Here is a 19,903-nt window from a genome sequence, read left to right on the forward strand (position 1 = left end):
AGGTGACCATCCAACTGTGGAAGCTGTGTGGCGTAAAGTCGATTAGAAGCGCCCCGTACCACCCGCAAACCAATGGGTTGTGTGAACGCTTTAGCGGGACATTAAAACAGTTCATTGGGACTTTTACCAGGACATACAGGGACTGGGAGAAATTCTTGCCACACCTCCTGTTTGCCTATCGGGAGGTGCCCCAAGAATCCACGGGGTTCTCCCCGTTCGAGTTGGTATACGGGAGACGGGTAAGGGGACCCCTAGACTTAGTGCAGGAACACTGGGAAGGGGAGGGCCTCATAGAAGGGGTACCTATTGTACCCTATGTGCTGGAATTCCGGGACCGCCTACAGGAGCTGACTCAGGCTGTACGTGAGAACATGCAGGCGACCCAGCGGTGCCAGCGCATATGGTACGATCAGAGGGCCAGAGAGCGCACTTTGGAAATAGGACAGAAGGTCCTGGTGTTAGAGCCCACTAAGCAGAATAAGTTTCAAGCTGCATGGCAGGGGCCCTATCAGGTAGTGGGGAAAATAGCCGACACAACCTATAATGTCGCCGATTGTAACAACCCCAGGGTTATCCGCATGTTCCACGTGAATATGCTGAAGCCCTGCCGGGAGCGCCCTGAAGAGGTAGTGGCCATCTGTGCACCTGAAGCAGAGGATTTAGCCGGAATTCCCTTGCCGGATGTCTTAGGGGAAAGGACTCAGTCTAAAACATGGGACCAGGTACACTTGGGTGAAGACCGAGGCCCCCGGGAGAGATAGCAGGTGGAGGAGTTGTTGAGGCAGCGACAGAAGATGTTTTCGGGGAGACCAGGGTACACTCGCCTGGCACAACACAAGGTTGAGACCCAGGATCAGACCCCCCTGCGACAAAACCCCTTCCACGTCCCTGAGTCTGTACGAGAGGGGATGTGATAAGAGATACAAGAGATGTTGCGTTTAGGGGTCATTGAAGAGTCAGATAGTCCCTGGGTATCCCCCATAGTGTTAGTGCCCGAGAAGGATGGGACTACACGGTTTTGTGTAGATTATCGTAGGCTCAATGAGAAAACAGTGACAGATGCATACCCCATGCCGCGTGTGGATGAGTTGTTAGACCGGCTGGCGGGGGCAAAGTATTTGACCACCATCGATCTATGCAAAGGCTACTGGCAGATTCCCCTTAGTCCTGACGCTATTCCCAAGTCGGCATTTGTCACCCCGTTTGGCTTATTCCAGTTTCGAGTTATGCCATTCGGGATGAAGAATGCCCCGGCGACCTTCCAAAGGCTGGCTGACCGGCTTCTGGATGGTCTCCAGGACTATGCTTGTGCCTACCTGGACGACATCGCCATCTACAGTGTGACATGGGAAGAGCATCTAAATCACCTAGAGACAGTATTGGACAGGATCCACCAGGCCGGAATCACCCTGAACCCAAACAAGTGTCACGTGGGCAAAGCAGTGGTTCAGTATTTAGGGCATTGGGTGGGAAGTGGGAAACAGCGACCAGAACCAGCCAAGATTGAGGCCATAGCCAAGTGGCCCATAGCACGCACTAAAACCCAGGTCATGGCGTTTCTAGGGACAGCGGGGTATTACAGGAAATTTGTTCCCAATTACAGCAGCATAGCCAAGCCCCTCACTGATCTGACCCGTAAGAACCAACCCCGCCAGGTAACCTGGACCTTAGAGTGTGAGGAAGCCTTCCGTCAACTAAAGGACGCCCTCACCAATACCCCTGTATTGGCCGCACCCGATCCAACTAAACGTTTCCTTGTTCACACAGATGCTTCTATGTTTGGATTGGGGGCAGTACTGAGCCAAGTCGGGATGGATGGCCAAGAACACCCGGTAGCTTACCTGAGTCAAAAACTACTGCCCCGTGAAGTAAGCTATGCGGCCATCGAGAAGGAGTGCCTGGCGGTAGTATGGGCACTCAAGAAGTTGCAACCATATTTGTATGGACGACAGTTTTCCCTCCTAACGGACCATACTCCCCTAGTCTGGTTTAATCGGGTCTCCGGAGACAACGCTAGATTGCTGCAATGGAGTTTAGCCCTACAACCTCTGGACTTCACCATCCACCACAGACCCGGCAAACAAAACGGTAACACCAATGGACTAAGTCGACAAACGGAACTTGTACCAACCCTATAAACTTCGGTCATCCCCAAACCGATCCGTTGAGGATCAGACTGTGTATGCCGAGCGTGTCGCTGAAAAGTGGAGCCGTGTTACGTTTTACAGAACCACTCAGCACCCAGAATAGGCTGTGCAGTTATATGTATGTACAGTCATGGCCAAAAGTATTGACACCCCTGCAATTCTGTCAGATAATATTCAGTTTCTTCCTGAAAATGATTGCAAACACAAATTCTTTGGTATTATTATCTTCATTTAATTTGTCTTAAATGAAAAAACACAAAAGAGAATGAAGTAAAAGCAAAACATTGATCATTTCACACAAAACTCCAAAAATGGGCCGGACAAAAGTATTGGCACCCTCAGCCTAATACTTGGTTGCACAACCTTTAGCCAAAATAACTGCGACCAACCGCTTCCGCTAACCATCAATGAGTTTCTTACAATGCTCTGCTGGAATTTTAGACCATTCTTCTTTGGCAAACTACTCCAGGTCCCTGATATTTGAAGGGTGCTTTCTCCAAACTGCGATTTTTAGATCTCTCCACAGGTATTCTATGGGATTCAGGTCTGGACTCATTGCTGGCCACCTTAGAAGTCTCCAGTGCTTTCTCTCAAACCATTTTCTAGTGCTTTTTGAAGTGTGTTTTGGGTTATTGTCCTGCTGGAAGACCCATGACCTCTGAGGTAGACCCAGCTTTCTCACACTGGGCCCTAAATTATGCTGCAAAATTTGTTGGTAGTCTTCTGACTTCATAATGCCATGCACATGGTCAAGCAGTCCAGTGCCAGAGGCAGCAAAGCAACCCCAAAACATCAGGGAACCTCCGCCATGTTTGACTGTAGGGACCGTGTACTTTTCTTTGAATGTCTCTTTTTTCTCCTGTAAACTCTATGTTGATGCTTTTGCCCTAAAAGCTCTACTTTTGTCTCATCTGGCCAGAGAACATTCTTCCAAAATGTTTTAGGCTTTTTCAAGTAAGTTTTTGCAAACTCCAGCCTGGCTTTTTTATGTCTCGGGGTAAGAAGTGGAGTCTTCCTGGGTCTCCTACCATACAGTCCCTTTTCATTCAGATGCCGACGGATAGTACGGGTTGACACCGTTGTACTCGGACTGCAGGGCAGCTTGAACTTGTTTGGATGTTAGTGGAGGTTCTTTATCCAACATCCGCACAATCTTGCGTTGAAATCTCTTGTCAATTTTTCTTTTCCGGCCACATCTAAGGAGGTTAGCCACAGTGCTACCGCTTGGAAAAAGTGGAATAAAACGCGATAAAAAAAATGAATGGTAATAAATATAGTATCACTGAAAGCGCCATATTGTCCATCAAAAAACAAGCCGGCAAACCACTTGATCAGCGGAAAAATAAAAAAGTTATAGCTCTCTGAATAAAGTGATGCAAAAATAATTACTTTTTCTATAAACGTTTTTATTGTGTAAAAAACGCCAAAACATAAAAAAAGATATAAATGAGGTATCGTTGTAATCGTAGTGACCTGAAGAATAAAGCTGTCTTACCAAGTATTATGATGACGTCATTTCGGCTGTCAATCAACTTTGAACTTCAGATTCCGATGCCCGATATTGAAAAAATATCGGATGTCGGTATCGGAATTCCGATACAGCAAGTATCGGCCGATACCCGATACTTGCGGTGTCGGAATGCTCAGCACTAATAATCACTTATCTCTATTCAGTGTGTATAAATATATAAAACAGTAATATACCTGTTCTTCTTTCCAGTGAATAAATAACACGTTCAAACACATGTAGCCCAATAGTAAGACAAAACATGCCGTTATTCGTTGCGTATGAGAAAACCAGCTGTAAGAAGGCTGGCTAAAGACTGAGCCCCAGAAATGGAAATCCTCCAGATATTCAGTAAATTTGCAGTAGAAAAGCTGGAACACAATAGATACAGTAGATACCAGTTAGCTCATTTTCACAATGATGACATTCAAACTTCGTTATATTTTACTGATGGGTTTACAAAACACTTTTAGAAATAAATCTGACAAATAACATTTTAGAAGGAACATGTTTATATAAAAGCATAATTCTGTAACTCACTTTCTGCAGGTAATATTTGAGAAAAGGTATTCTTCAATTGCTCAGCTTAACATTTAGGTTAAAGAGCGTTACTTGCAGAAGCAGACTCACATAACCTGGTATCCTTTACCTCACACTCATTGAGGAGTACTTTTTTTTAAATGTATAATTATTTTTCTTCAAGGTATCAAACAATTGAATAAGGTTTTACAATCCAACGTGTTTACTGTATGATTACATATTGTTGTACTTGGCAATACAGTAACATTTATAGTTTAGTGTAATTCACTGAACAAAAAAAATTCATTTCTGTGATTTATCAATTAGTCTAAGAATATGAAAAATGTGCAATTGGGGAAACTGGAGATAGAATAAAAATATGGAAAATATAAGCTAAAATTTATCAGGTAGACATACATCTTGGAGTCATATGTCAGTTGGTTCATGCTGCCCAAACCACAGTCAACATGAATCAAAGCCTAGCTGCACGATTGCAGTCAGGAATAGTTTTCTCTGAAATTCTTCTCCGTTTCAGAAAAATCATAGGTTAACCCTCTCACAACATACGCCGTTACATGTACGACACTACGGAAAGTCTGCTCCCGCAATTTGCCATACGTATCCGGCGCTGCAAGTTCCGGCTTAATTGAGAAGTGTCTGAGTCGAGATGACTGTTGTTTCTGACAGCAAACCATGACTGCACGTCATCACGGGAGGCTGTACCGCCCTCCCGAGTCAGCGATCGCTGTGATTGACCAGTCAATGCTGACCAGCCAATCGCAGCGTTTAAACAATAAAGTAAAAAAATAAAAGTGGCAAACTCTCATTGGTGCTGTCTGGCACAGCATCAATCATAGCAGTAAAAATGGATGGGGTGATCATGGAGTCACCTCTGTTTATTAACCTTTTTGGCACCAATTGGTGATAAATAGTTACTGGCCAATTGTCGCCAAAAAGGGTTCAATTAAAATAATGATCGCTGCTCTGCATCCCATATATCCCACATATCTGGCATGCAAAATTGTTGTATAGCTCCCCTTGCTATCTGAGAGAGACTTCATTGGTGGCCAGTGTCTGTGATCCTACTGCGATGGTGTGTGGTGTGCTTTGCTGTGCTATCTGCTATGTGACTCAACTGATCACGGCAACGGCAGAGGTTCCAATATTCCTGTTCCAGTCTCCCCCCTCCCATGCCCCAACCTCCGGATTTCATGCGCAGCTCAGGAATCCAATTTGACAATACAGCCTCACTGAAATTGACTTTTTCAAATTCTTTTTAAGCGAGGATATAATAAATCTTATGGTGGCCCAGACAAATTTATATACAGATCAATTTTACATCCAGAATACACCGTCTTCATATGCCAGATGGACCCCTGTAAATGCAGCTAAAATTATGACATTTTGGGGCATATGGGCATAGTTAAAAAAACAGAGCTTCAGCAATACTGGAGAACTGATATACTTTACAGCACACCAGAATTTAGTATGGCTTTGAGGAGGACACAGTTTGAAGCGATCCAAAAATTTGCGCATGATAGTGAAAATGTGCAGTGTCTTCTCAGAGATGATCCTAAAAAATTTGGTCAGTAGCTGAGAACAGTTCAGCAGAACATTTGCTGAGGTGTACAACCCTCAGAGGGATATCTGCATAGATGAATCTCTGGTTCATTTAAAAGGGAGGCTAAAATTCTGACAGTACTAGCCCAGTAAGAGTGTTCATCCACATAGTTAGGGTTTATGAAGGGAGGGACTCCTGGATTGACCGTCTAAAATTCCCCCTGTTTTGGGGGTGAGCTGGAAAATTGGTGCTCCAAGTTCTAGTTAATGGTTATCACCTCTAAGAATATAACGTTTACACCAGCATCCCAGTCTTTAAGACTGCTGCATATGGAACCTTGAGAAAAAAAAATCTGAGAGGCCTCCCTAAGCAATTAATTGGGCAACTGCTGAGAAAGGCCCAATGTATCGCCAACCTGCTGTTGGTCAAGTATAAAAATAAGAGGGATGTCCTTATCTTGAGCACAATACACTGTGACAACAGATCCCCTGTCACTGTCCAAAGTACCACAACAGAAGTACCAAAGCCAGATTGTATCTTGGATTATAATACATTTAAGAGGGTGTAGATCTCTCAGATCAGGTCCTGAAACCATACAGTGCCATACAAAATATAAAAAGTATGGTACAGAAAGCTGGCTGTGTACATCATAAAGATGGCAAGGTAGAATGTGTTTGTATTGTTATGATGTCCATGCAATATGGGGAGCTTCATTCAATTTCAGGAGGTAGTTATTAAGGCCTTCATGTTTGGCAGCCAGAAGGGTGAGAGTCCCAGTACTTCTAAAATTGAAGGTTCCTGCAATGTATCAGGGCAATATTTTCCTAGTGAGGTTACCCAAAGTGCGAGGAAGGAAAAAAAAAAAGGTGTAAAGTGTGCTCAAAGAGGAAAATATGAAAGGACACAATTTAGCAATGTGAAATCTACCCTGAGAAAACATAACCTTTGCATTAATGATTGCTTCAAAGAACACCACAAGTTCATAAAGTGATAAAATTTGGTTTTACCCAGTTTAAACAACACCTTTTTATACTCTGCACAACTTACAAATACCACCACATTATTAATTCATGCACCAGTAAAACTGAAATCATTATTATTATTTCTATAACTATGCCGCTAGATATGGGGTGTAGTTTCCAAAATGGGGTCACTTGTGGGGAGTTTACACTTTTTAGGTACATTCAGGGGTTCTCCAAACGTGACATGGCGCCCGCAGACCATTCCATCAAAGCTCCAAAATAGCATGTCCAAAGAGTAGTTTTACACCACATATGGGGTATCAGCACATTCAGGGGAAATTACAAAACACATTTTTGGGTCAATTTTCTCCTGATACTTTTGTGAAAATGAAAACAATTGTGGCTAATGGGAAAATCTAATTTTTCCTGGTTTCATTTTCACGGTTTAACATTGTAAAATTCTTTGAAGCGCATGTGAGTTCAAGCTGCTCACCACACATCTAGATACAGTTCTTGAGGGGTGTAGTTTCCCAAATGGGGTCACTTATGGGGTGTTTCCACTGTTTAGACACATCAGGAGTTCTCCAAATAGGACATAGTGCCTGCAGTCTATACAATCAAAGTCTGCACTCTAACATATCACTCCTTTTGGAACTCGGCAGTGTGTCCAAATAGTAGATTCCCTCCACATATGATGTTTCGACATACTTAGGAGAAATTGCACAACTAATTTTAGGGTCCATTTTCTCTTGATAGCCTAGTGAAAATAAACAAAACTTGGGGCTAGAGCAACATTTTTGTGGGAAATATTATTACTTTTTTTCTTATTTCTGTGAAGCACCTGAGGGTTCAAGGTGTTCACTACACATCTAGAAAAATTCCTTGAGGGGTACAGTTTCCAAAATAAGGTCATTTGTGGGGGAGTTTACACTGTTTAAGCACATCAGGGGCTCTGCAAAGATGATATGGCGTGATCCAGATGGTGCTCCTTCCCTTCTGAGCATTGCCATGTTTCCAAACAGTAGTTTTCAACCAGATATGGATTATTGGTGTTCTCAGGAGATATTACACAACAAATTTTGGGGTCTGTTTTTTCCTGTTACCCTTGTGAAAATAAAAATTTGGGCATAATGTAACATTTTAATGGGAAAAAGTAAAGTTTTAATTTTTTCCTTACACATTGATTTAATTCCTATGAAGCACTTGAAGGGTTAATCAACTTCTTGAATGTGGATTTGAGCACTTTGAGGGGTGCAATTTTTAAAATGGTGTCACTTTTGGACATTTTTAGTTATACAGGCCCCTCAAAGTCACTTCAAATATGATGTGGCTCCTAAAAAAATTGTTTTGTAAATTTTTTTAGAAAAATGAGAAATTGCTTAGTTTTAATTAGTGATGGGCGAGCACTAAAATGCTCTGTGGCTTGTTGCTTGGGTCGAGCAAATTGGAATACTCGGGCAGAACAACGAGCCCAATGTAAGTCTATGGGAGACCCGAGCATTTTTACCACGATCCCCCCCGGGGGTCCTTTTAAGGTCTAAAAATGTCTGAAAATTATGAAAACACTGCTCAAATGACATGGGGACATCATGGGGATCGCCCCAGGAAGCATTCCTGACTCCTAGTTTACAGCTTTATAATAATAATAATAATTTTTATTTATATAGCGCCAACATATTCCGCAGCACTTTACAATTAAGTGGGGACATGTACCAACAATAAATTCAATACAAGTTAAGACAATTTAAACAGGGACATTAGGAGTGAGGTCCCTGCTCGCAAGCTTACAATCTACAAGGAAATGGGGGGGACACAGTAGGTGAAAAGTGCTTGTTATTTCAGGTCTGGCAATTATAATAAATAGGGATTTTCATATAAAGCTGCATGATCTGGTCATCAGCCCGTGTGTTTAAGTGCAATAGTCAAGTAAACAAGTCAAGTTAAACAATGTTGTCAGAGTTTCATGCCATTTTTACCCGTGCACCAAAAAACATACCAAAACAAAATCAAAACGGATTTTGCTGGGAAATATGTTAAGATACATCCTTTTCAGGTTAATGACTTGTATATAAGGCAAAATAAATAACCTCAGACCAAAATTTTCCTCCACCACTTGGGCTATGTTCAGACGCAGCGTTTTTGAAGCATTTTTCAACTTTAACATTGCTTTCAACCAAAACAAATGCATTCACTTGGAAATGTCATTGTAACATTTAACAATCCTAGCTGACCATGTGGTGTGTGACACATCAAGCAGGCTTATCTTGTTTCATTTATGAAGCAGGGACTCTTAAAGACAGAGAGTCTATTTTCACAGAGGCATAAGGCAGCCTTAATCTGCTTAAAGGGCCATTATTAAACAGTGGGTCTCCTAAACTGTTGTAGCCTATGCAGTGAGTGGATGGGCTGCCAAGAATTACGATGCACCCCAGTACCCCTTTCATGAGATGTCCAGGAGGGCTTCCATAAAAAATGTTGCATTGAATGCAATGCCTACCCTGCTACCAAGTCATATGCACCCCAATATGCCTTAGAACAAAGGTACTGGATGGGCCCAGGAAAATCCACTTCACATTATTCATTTTGTACTCCCCTTCTGTTTTGTTATGCATTGACTGCAAGGTCTGCCCTGCTACCAAGTCATATGCACCCCAATAACCCCAATCCCCTCTTGAAAAAAACATGGAGAAGGGCCTCTTAACAAAAAATGTCCCATTAAAAAGGAGCGGGTCTCCTAGAGTTGTAATGCCCATACCGTAATTGTGTTGGCTGGCTAACATTTTCCCCTGTGGGGTACACCTCAACCTTTTCTATAGCAAGTATTTAATGCCCAGCAAAAATACCCACCCTTGTTATGATTTTGACACTGCCTGTAGCAGCACGGAACACGTTAAACCTGTTGATCTAGTGGCGTCGGATGATGAGACGTGGAGGAATGCCTGATTAAAAACTATACCCAATTTAAAGAAGTGGGTCTCCTAGACTTGTAATGCCCATACACTAAGTGTGTTGGCTGGCTAACATTTTCCCCGGTGGGGTACACCTCAACCTTTTCCACAGCAAGTATTTTAGGCCCATCAAAACCAACCACCCTTGTTTGGAATTCGACACTGGCTGTAGCAGCATGGAACACGTTAAAGGCTGGTGATTTAATGGCGGTGGATGATGAGACGTGGAGGAAGGCCTGATTAAAAACTATGCCCAATTTAAATGAGTGGGACTCCTACACTTGTAATGCCCATACAATAAGTGTGCTGGCTGGCAAACATTTTCCCCTGTGGGGTACACCTCAGCCTTTTCCATAACAAGTATTTTAGGCTCATCAAAACTGCCTACCCTTGTTCGGAATTTGACACTGGCTGTAGCAGCACGGAAAACGTTAATGCTAGTGATCTAGTAGCGGAGGATGATGAGACATGGAGGAAGGCCTGATTAAAAACTATGCTGTTATGAACTGGTCACCGAGGAGGATGGCAGGAATAGGCTAGGCCACCAGGAAACCAGAAAGGTTGGCAACTTAGCGGATTGCATACCCCTAATCCTAACAACACAACTAGCAGTAGCCATGGGGCGTACCTACGATGCCCTAGACGCCTTGGCACAGCTGGAGAGCTAACTAAGCCTAAAGCAAGAAAGGTGAAATCTAAACTGCCCCGAAGTAGAACCCCAAAGGAATAGATAGCCCCCAAACATATATTGTAGGTGAGACAAGATGAGACACAAACGCAGGCAGAAAATAGACTGAGCAAATGATGGGGCCCAAACTGACTAGATAGGAAAGGAAAGGAAAGTCACTGTCTGCAATTATGCAAAAACCCTAAAATATCCAACACGTCTGATGTACAAAAAACACTGAGGTCTCACGACCTCTCCCCCACTATATCAGCATTCTGTTATGAACTGGCAGCAAAGCAAAAGAGACTAATTTAACAGGGGACTGAACAAACTGACACAAGCTGTAACATATGGAGTGGGGTCCAGCACTGCTCCAACAGGGAGCATGCTGAACCCTCACAGCAAAGCAGAAAGAGGCAAAACCAGATCAGATACAAAGGATTACCAAATGAACAACTTAAGTGAAAAATACAGGATCAGGCAGGAGACAGCAGCCCTCAGAATGCACAGAAAGAAACTAATCACCAGCAGCCACTGAAGGAAGCCAGCTCACTTAAATACTCCAGTCAGTAACCGCTGATCTCTAATCATCGTCGTCAGGTGGCAAACTACGGCCAGCTCCACTACCCACAGTAACCACCAAAGGGAGCCCCGACTCAGAAGTCCAATCGGGAGAGTTCACAACACTATGCCCAATTTAAAGGAGCGGGTCTCCTACACTTGTAATGCCCATACACTAAGTGTGTTGGCTGGCAAACATTTTTCCCGGTGGGGTACACCTCAACCTTTTCCATAACAAGTATTTTAGGCCCATCAAAACCACCCATCCTTGTTCGAAATTCAACACTGGCTGTAGCAGCATGGAAGACGTTAACGCTGGTGATCTAGTGGCGGCGGATGATGAGACGTGGAGGAAGGCCCGATTAAAAACTATGCCCAATTTAAAGGTGCGGATCTCCTACACTTGTAATGCCCATACACTAAGTGTGTTGGCTGGCAAACATTTTCCCCTGTGGGGTACACCTCAACCTTTTCCATAACAAGTATTTAACGCCCAGCAAAAACACCCACCCTTCTTAGGATTTTGACAATGGCTGTAGCAGCACGGAAAACGTTAATGCTGGTGATGTAGTGGCGTCAGATGATGAGACGTGGAGGAAGGCCTGATTAAAAACTATGCCCAATTTCTAGGAGTGGGTCTCTTAGACTTGGAATGCCCATACACTTAGTGTATGGATGGGCTGGCAAACATTTCCCCTGTGCGTTACACCTCAACCTTTTTCAGAACAAGTCTTTTACGCACAGCCTAACCACCCACCCTTGTTAATAATGCAACACTGGCTCTAGCTGCATGGAACACGTAAACTCTTTTGATCTAGTGGCGGTGGATGATCAGATGCGGAGGAAGGCCTGATTAAAAAATAAGCCCAATTTCTAGGAGCGGGTCTCCTAGACTTGGAATGCCCATACACTTAGTGTATGGGCTGGCAAACATTTCCCCTTGGGGGTGTACATATTTCTATTTTGGTGACGGGCATCATAACACACTGGCCAAAACATAGAGTGGCCGGAGCATGACTGAATATGTTCACCCTGGTGTTCAAGTGGTGGTGGACGGTTAGGATGAGAAGGAGGAGGAGGAGGAGGAGGACACCAAATAGCCAAAATCAGGAAGCGTATATCCATGTTTGTTTGTGAAGAGGTGCATGGGAATACGCCTCCCAAAAAAACACTACATTGGAGTTTATGATTCGCTGTCATCATTTGGTGGTGTCGAGAAGTCAGGTTCAATCCATCCCTTGTTCATTTTTATAAGAGTCAGCCTGTCTGCATTTTCCATAGAAAGACGAATGCGCTTATTTGTGATAATGCCACCAGCAGCACTAAAAACCCGCTCGGACAAAACGCTAGTGGCAGGGTAGGCCAGGACCTCCAAGGCTTAGAGAGCCAGTTTTTGCCACGCGTCCAGCATGGATACCCAATAATTAAAAGGCACAGAGGAATCATGGAGGACGTTGGTATGGTCAGCAAGGTACTCCCTAAGCATCTTAGAGAAGATTGCTGTCATGATCCAGGACAGGGTTTCGCTTTGGCCCATCCTGATCAGACTGGGGGTTAATTGTTCCACCTCTCTCTGGCAGAGGGCGGCTATTTAATGCTCACTGGACCTAGGTCCAGTGTCAGTTATACTCCTGCCCTCGGCTGAGTTAGTTGACCTTGTGCGTACATGTGCCTTGTGCCTGATATCAAGCTTGCTTGTTTGGTTTTGATCCGGTTCTGTCCCTGTTACGAGTTCTGCCTGTCCCTCTTGTACTGCGCTACCTCTCGTGTATGACTCTCTGCTTGTGACCCGACTTCTCTCTGCTTGTCCCCTTGGTACCATGTCGCCCTCTTGTGTATGACCTTTGGCTTTGTCTGACGACCCGACTGTTTGTCCCTCCTGTGCCTCATTTGCCCGTACTGTGTGTGACCTCCGTTTTGCCTGACTCTGAGTTGTTGTAAGTTCAGAGATTTCAAGGAGGGCTGTAAGCTTTTTTTCATTGAGACCACACTCTTCTGGGGATGAAGGTCAGAGAGTGGGGGTCATTATGTCTCTGTTAAGGGGAGCCCCCCAAGCTTGGGCTTTCTCCCTTTCAACCACAGCCCCAGAGCGTATGAATGTGGATGCATTTTTTGAGGCCCTGGGGCTTATGGCTGAGGACATGGTGATGACTGTGTGCCAGGGGAAGCACTCAGCCGAGTGGTTTTGTTCAGAGTTCAGGCGCTGGAATGATGCCGCCCTCCAGGGTTTATTCCATAGAGGCCTGTCTGAACATCTGAAAGACGCCTTGGCTCTCCACCCTCCGCCTGATTCTTTGGAGGAGGCTATGACACAGGCCGTCCGAATGGATCGCAGGCTACGGGCGAGGGGAGTGATGCAAATTGAGACACCGTTATTCTCCCAAAGAAGGGGAGCCTGTCCTACATTGGAAACCATGGAGATGGGAACCATCGACCTCAAAGGGAACGAAAGGAGACAACGGCGTTTGGGAAAATGTTGTTTTCACTGTGGCGATGCTGGACATTGGAAAAAGGATTGCCTCTCCCGTCCACTGACCAACAAGCGACTGAGCCCGGGTGATTGTCGTGGAGGTCAACCAGGCTCTCAGGTACCCTTTTCTGCCTTTTCAAAAATGTTGTTGCAAGTGGAACTTTGTTGTGGGAGTGTCTCTACATCCACTTCTGCCTTCGTGGATTGCGGATCATCATTGAACTTTATTGACTCTGACTTGGTGGCCAGGTGTAAGTTAGGGACAGTTAGGTTGGAGACTCCTATTCACATTGTTGCCATTGACAAAACACCAATGGTTCAGAATAACGTTATGTTTCATACTGAAGAGTTTCTCCTTAAAGTGAGTTCCTTACACCAGGAACACATTTCATGTTTTGTGATGGACAACCTGCCAGCGGGACTGGTGTTGGGGTTCCCCTGGTTACAATTGCATAATCCTGTGATTAATTGGGAATCTCGGGACATTGTTAAACGGGGTCCCTATTGTTCTGAAAAATGTCTTATTACGGTGTCTGTGTCGTCCGTGGGTCTGGAAGGTATTCCGGAGAGCCTGAAAGACTATACAGACGTTTTCTCCGAAAAAGAGGATGAGGTTTTACCACCACACCGCCCATTTGATTCTGCCGTTGACCTGGTTCCAGGTGCTAAATTGCCCAAAGCCCGCTTGTATAACCTTTCGGATCCAGAACGGGCCGCGATGAAAGAATATATTCCCGAGAGTCTCCGTAAGGGACACATTCGTCCTGTTTCTCCCGTGGCGGCGGGCTTCTTTTTTGTAAAGAAAAAAGACGGTGGTTTACGCCCATGCCTCGATTTTCGTGAGTTAAATAAGATAACTGTGAGGAATACGTATCCCCTTCCACTTATTCCTGATTTATACAACCAGTTGTCCGGAGCTAAGTGGTTTTCAAAGTTAGATCTATGGGGAGCGTATAACCTTATCCGAGTCCAGGACGGAGATGAGTGGAAAACCGCTTTTCTCACTACTGAAGGGTTGTTTGAAAATTTGGTCATGCCTTTCGGCCTCACCAATGCTCCAGCGGTTTTCCAAAATTTCATTAATCATGTGTTCTCTGATTTCATTGGACGCTTTATGGTGGTATATTTGGATGACATATTGATCTACTCTCCTGATAAACAGGCTCACATTGATCATGTTCGGGCAGTTCTCCAAAGGCTCCGGGAGAACTGTCTCTTTGCTAAATTAGAAAAATGCTTATTTTTCGTCCAAGAACTGTCTTTTCTGGGATTCATTGTGTCTGCTGAAGGGTATCGCATGGATCCTAATAAGGTGCAGGCCATTGTCGAGTGGGTTCAACCTTGCAATTTGAAGGCTCTGCAGCGCTTCCTAGGATTCGCCAATTACTACCGTAAATTTATAAGGGGGTTCTCACAGGTGGTTAAACCCCTCACAGACATGACTCAAAAGGGGGCCGATATCAAGAATTGGTGAACCGCAGCGGTAGCGGCGTTTCAGTTTTTAAAAAAATGTTTCATGTCTGCCCCGGTTCTTATTCAACCGGACCCGTGTGAACCATTTATTGTTGAGGTAGACGCCTCAGAGGTGGGGGTGGGGGCGGTATTGTCCCAGGGACCCGCCACTTTGACCAATTTGAGACCTTGCATCTTTTTCTCACAGAAATTCTCCCCTGCGGAGAGAAACTATGATGTGGGGAATCGAGAACTTCTGGCCGTAAAGTTGGCCTTTGAAGAATGGAGGCATTTTTTGGAGGGGGCTGTCCATCCTATAACCGTAATTACGGACCACAAAAACCTAGCTAACATTGAGTAAACCAAAAGGTTGACTCCCAAACAGGCTAGATGGTCACTTTTCTTTTCCCGATTCAACTTCTCGATCACTTTTCGGCCAGGATCTAAAAATGTCAGAGCGGATGCCTTGTCACGCAGTCTAGATCCGGTGTCCCCCCCAGAACCTCCATCCTCCATTCTTCAGCCTGGGGTGGTGGTGGCAGATATTTCTAATATGTTGGAACGGGAGATTCGGGAAGCTCAGTCTCTTGCACCTCCGACTAAACCGGTGGATAAACTTTTCGTGCCAGCTCAGTTTCGCCTCAAGGTCCTCCGGGAGTTCCATGACTCAGTTCTGGGTGGACATCCAGAGATCTCGGCTACCTGGAAGGCTAATGCTAGAGTATTCTGGTGGTCTTCTTTAGCCTCTGATGTTGGGGAATATGTGTCTGCATGTGATGTTTGTGCTCATGCAAAAAACCCCCATAACTGGCCGGCCGGGGAATTGGTACCACTGCCAATTCCTGAGAGACCATGGACTCATTTGTCCATGGATTTCATCACCATCCTTCCCCCCTCCAAGGGTAATACTGTCATTTGGGTTGTGGTGGACAGATTTAGTAAGCAGGCACATTTTGTACCTTTGGCAGCTCTACCTAATGCGGAAACATTGTTCAGATTGTTCGTTGAGCATGTGGTGTGGTTGCATGGGGTACCCTTGAATGTGGTGTCTGAGGAGTGCAATTTATTTCCAGATTTTGGAGGGCTTTTTGTAAGAGGTTGGGTATTGGTCTGTCCTTTTCATCCGCTTATCATCCTGAGACTAATGGGCAGACCGAATGGACCAATCAGTCTCTGGAGCAAATTCTGCGTTGCTGGACATCAGCCCGACAGGATGATTGGTGTTCTGTGTTACCGTTGACCAAGTTTGCATTTAACAACCGCATTAACCAGTCTACAGGTACATCTCCATTTTTCTGCAATTATGGGTTTCATCCTCATTTTGGAGAATTTTCCCGTTTGAATTCTGGGTGTCCTGTGGCGGATGAGACGATCCAGCGGTTGGGGGAGGTATGGCGGGAGGTCAAGAGTAACATTATGAAGGCCCAGGACAAATTTAAATTTTTTGGGGACAAAAAACGTTCAGCGGGACCGGTGTTTCAGACTGGGGATAAGGTATGGTTGTCCACCAAGAATATAAGGCTCAAGGTCCCCTCTGCGAAGCTTGGACCCAAGTATATAGGTCCTTATGAAATTACCGAAGCAGTTAACCTGGTGGCTTTTCGGTTGCATCTCCCGCCATCTCTGCGGATCCCAAATGTTTTCCATAGGGCCCTTTTGAAACCTGTGAGGTCCGGTGGGGAGGGTGTTGTGAGTTCATTTTCCCCTTCACCATTGAGGTCTGATGAACTCCCTCTTCTGGTGAAGGAAGGTAGTGAGGCTGATTACCAAACAGCTGAGCAGAATGATGATGACTGGGTGACAGGAATTGCTGACTGGATATAAGGCAGCTGACGCCCTTCTGCCTTGCGGGTGATTTCTCTGAGGGATTCTAGGAGATCAGTCTGATTCCTGCTCCTCAAAAGCTAAGTTTTCTTCTCTGTTTTTTGCATTTGTGTTTTGGTTTTGTTTTGCCTTGTTTTTCTGGATTTCTGCCTTCCCCTGCTGGGTGAGCTGAATTCCTTTTTGCTCTGTCTTCAGAAAATACCTGAGTACTGATATAGTCTTTTTGAAGCCTAGCGTCTTCAGGGCTTTTTTCCCTATCAGTCTGTTGGCTCTTGTTTTTGAGAGGGTTTTGGCGGATTGCAGACAGCAGCTTTTCTATTCTGTCCTATTTAGTTAGCTTGGGCCCCATCATTTGCTCAGCCTATCTTTCTATCTGTGTTAGTGTTTTTTCATCTTGCTTCACCGTCATTATATGTTGGGGGCTGCCTATTGCTTTGGGGTCTGCTCTGGGGCAGTTTAGATTTCCCTTTCTGTCTTTAGGCTATGTAGTTCTCCGGCTGTGATCGAGGGGTCTAGGGCACCGTAGGAACCCCCCATGGCTACTGCTAGTTGTTGTTGTTAGGTTCAGGGGTCTGCAATCCGATAGCTGCCAACTTCTCTGGTTTTCTGGACTTAGCTAGTATTTCTGTTTTTGCCTCCTACGGTGACTCATTCATAACAGGAGGGATCATCAGCTTCCCCACCACCGGTTTTGGTAGACGGGCAGTCGGAGTACGAGGTGGAACGAAATGTCGACTCCAGGTTGGTCCGTCATGCTCTTCAATATCTGGTACATTGGAAAGGCTACGGTCCTGAAGAACGGTCGTGGGTTCCTGCTCGATCGGTCCATGCGGATCGGTTGGTCCGGGCCTTTCACGCCAAGTACCCCGAGAGACCTGGGGGTCCGGTGGCCCCCCATTGAGGGGAGGGTACTGTCATGATCCAGGACGGGGTTTTGCTTTGGCCCGTCCTGATCAGACTGGGGGTTAATTGTTCCGCCTCTCTCTGGCAGAGGGCGGCTATTTAATGCTCACTGGACCTAGGTCCGGTGTCAGTTATACTCCTGCCCTCGGCTGAGTTAGTTGACCTTGTGCGTACATGTGCCTTGTGCCTGATATCAAGCTTGCTTGTTTGGTTTTGATCCAGTTCTGTCCCTGTTACGAGTCCTGCCTGTCCCTCTTGTACTACGCTACCTCTCATGTATGACTCTCTGCTTGTGACCCGACTTCTCTCTGCTCGTCCCCTTGGTACCACATCGCCCTCTTGTGTATGACCTTTGGCTTTGTCTGACCACCCGTCTGTTTGTCCCTCCTGTGCCTCGTTTGCCCGTACTGTGTGTGACCTCCGTTTTGCCTGACTCTGAGTTGTTGTATGGTTCCTGTCATCTCTGAAAGCAGGATGCTAAGCCCCTCCCCCTTGCAGTCACATGACCATAGGTCCTGTCCCAGCTTGCTAACTTCAGTGTCCTCAGGTCCTGTGCATCTTTACTTTCTGGCGCTGACAGGATCCTGACACGGATAGTTTGAAGCATGCATTGTCACCTCTGCTGCACTGCTCCACAGGTATCTTTTAGCACTGTTTCTGAACTCAGGACACGCGCACTGGCTCAGTGAGCGAGTGTAGTGCGGTGTTCCTGACAATTGCATTCCTTGTGAGATTACCCCGTGCCACAGTGCATGGGCGATGGGAGGGTCTTAGAAAACTGTCCCAGAACTTTGCCAGTGTTCCCCTGCCTCTGCTGGAGTGGACTTGTGCCTGTCTCTCCTATCCTGCTTGGTTGGCCAACGAACGGTTATCTGCTGCCAGCGTTTTGAGATTGTAATTTTTTTAATAATTCTGCAACAATGGCCTTATGGTACTGCACCATTTTGGCACACCCGTGTACCTCTGGAACAAGAGATTGAAAGTTATCCTTGTACCTTTGGTCTAAAAGTGTCAATAGCCAGTAATAATTGGTACCCAATATTTTGACAATACGAGGGTCACAGGAAAGGCAGCGCTGCATAAAGTCAGCCATGCATGCCAGACTGGTAGCAGGCAAGACTTCCGTGTCCTCACCAACAGGATGACTGACCAAGGTGTCCTCCTCCTCTTCCTCTTCTTCCCTGTCCTCATGCCATCCACACTGAACAGACGGTATGACAATTGTGGTTGTAGTCCTGTCTATAGCGCATGAAAGTAGCTCCTGTTCTTGCTCATCTTCCTCATTGTCAATGAATTCACATTGAGATATCACAAGCTTAGGATGTGTGTAATCACCCTGTATGGTTCCTTGATCCATGTCCTCGTGCTCCGCCTCCAATGTCTCCTATTTCATTAAGAGCAGAGAGCTTTTCAGAATGCAGATGAGCCGGATGGTATCGCTAATTATGGCATCATCGCCGCTCATCATCTTGGTGGACTCCTCAAAGTTTTGGAGGATGCTACATGTGTCTGACATTCATGTCCACTCCTGAGGTCTTATGTGTGGAGTCAAAGCTGAAAAACGACAGCCTTGTTGATGCTGGTATTCAATAACTGCCCGCTTCTTCTCACAAATCCTTTCTAACATATGTAGAGTAGAGTTCCAATGTGTGGGGACATCACACACCAGTTGGTGAGCCAGAATCTGCAATCGCTGCTGAAGCACAGCAATGGTGGCTGAAGCTGTAGCTGAATTTCTAAAATGTGCACACAGGCGGCATACTTTAACCAGCAGATCTGGCAGCTCCGGATAGCTTTTTAGAAAACTTTAAACAACGAGGTTCAGCACATGGGCCAGGTATGGTACGTAAGTCAGTTCACCTCACCCCAAAGCCGCCACCAGGTTCCTGCCATTGTCACACACAACCATGCCTGGCTGGAGATTTAGCGGTGTCAGCCACATATCTGCCTGCTCTTTCAGAGCTATCAACAACTCTTCAGCATTATGCAGTTTGTCACCTAAGCAAATTAGCTTCAGCACAGCTTGTTGCCGCTTTGCTTTGGCAGTGCTGCAGTGCTTCCAGGTGGTGACTGATGTGCTCATTTCTGACATGGAGGCTGAAGAGGAGGAGGTGCAAGAGCTGTACACAGTGGGGGCAACCCTGATTGACGTAGGGCCCGCAATCCTTGGCGTCGGGAGGATGTGTTCCATCCCATGGTCTGACTGTGTCCCGGCTTGCACTATGTTAACCCAATGTGCCATCAGCAAGATGTACCATCCCTGGCCACAAGCACTTGTCCACATGTCCATGGTTAGGTGTACTTTCCCAGTAACTGCATTGTTGAGGGCACGGGTAATGTGGGACACGTTCTTGTGTAATGCTGGGACGGCACAGCGGGAGA

General features: G+C 45.5%; 1 protein-coding gene across 1 annotated transcript in view; it reads right to left on the reverse strand.

Moving 5' to 3' along the window:
* The window catches only part of PKD1L1 (polycystin 1 like 1, transient receptor potential channel interacting), a 901,078-nt gene that overhangs the window by 347,100 nt on the left and 534,075 nt on the right, over positions 1-19,903 (reverse strand). Inside the window, exon 44 of the mRNA XM_073549827.1 lies at positions 3,852-4,025. Coding sequence (XP_073405928.1) covers positions 3,852-4,025 — 174 coding nt within the window. The remainder of the gene's footprint in view (positions 1-3,851; positions 4,026-19,903) is intronic.

The sequence above is a fragment of the Dendrobates tinctorius genome, unplaced genomic scaffold, assembly GCF_039654945.1.
Source record: "Dendrobates tinctorius isolate UK_male_01 unplaced genomic scaffold, ASM3965494v1 ptg000162l, whole genome shotgun sequence".
In the NCBI taxonomy this organism is placed as follows: Eukaryota; Metazoa; Chordata; class Amphibia; order Anura; family Dendrobatidae; genus Dendrobates; species Dendrobates tinctorius.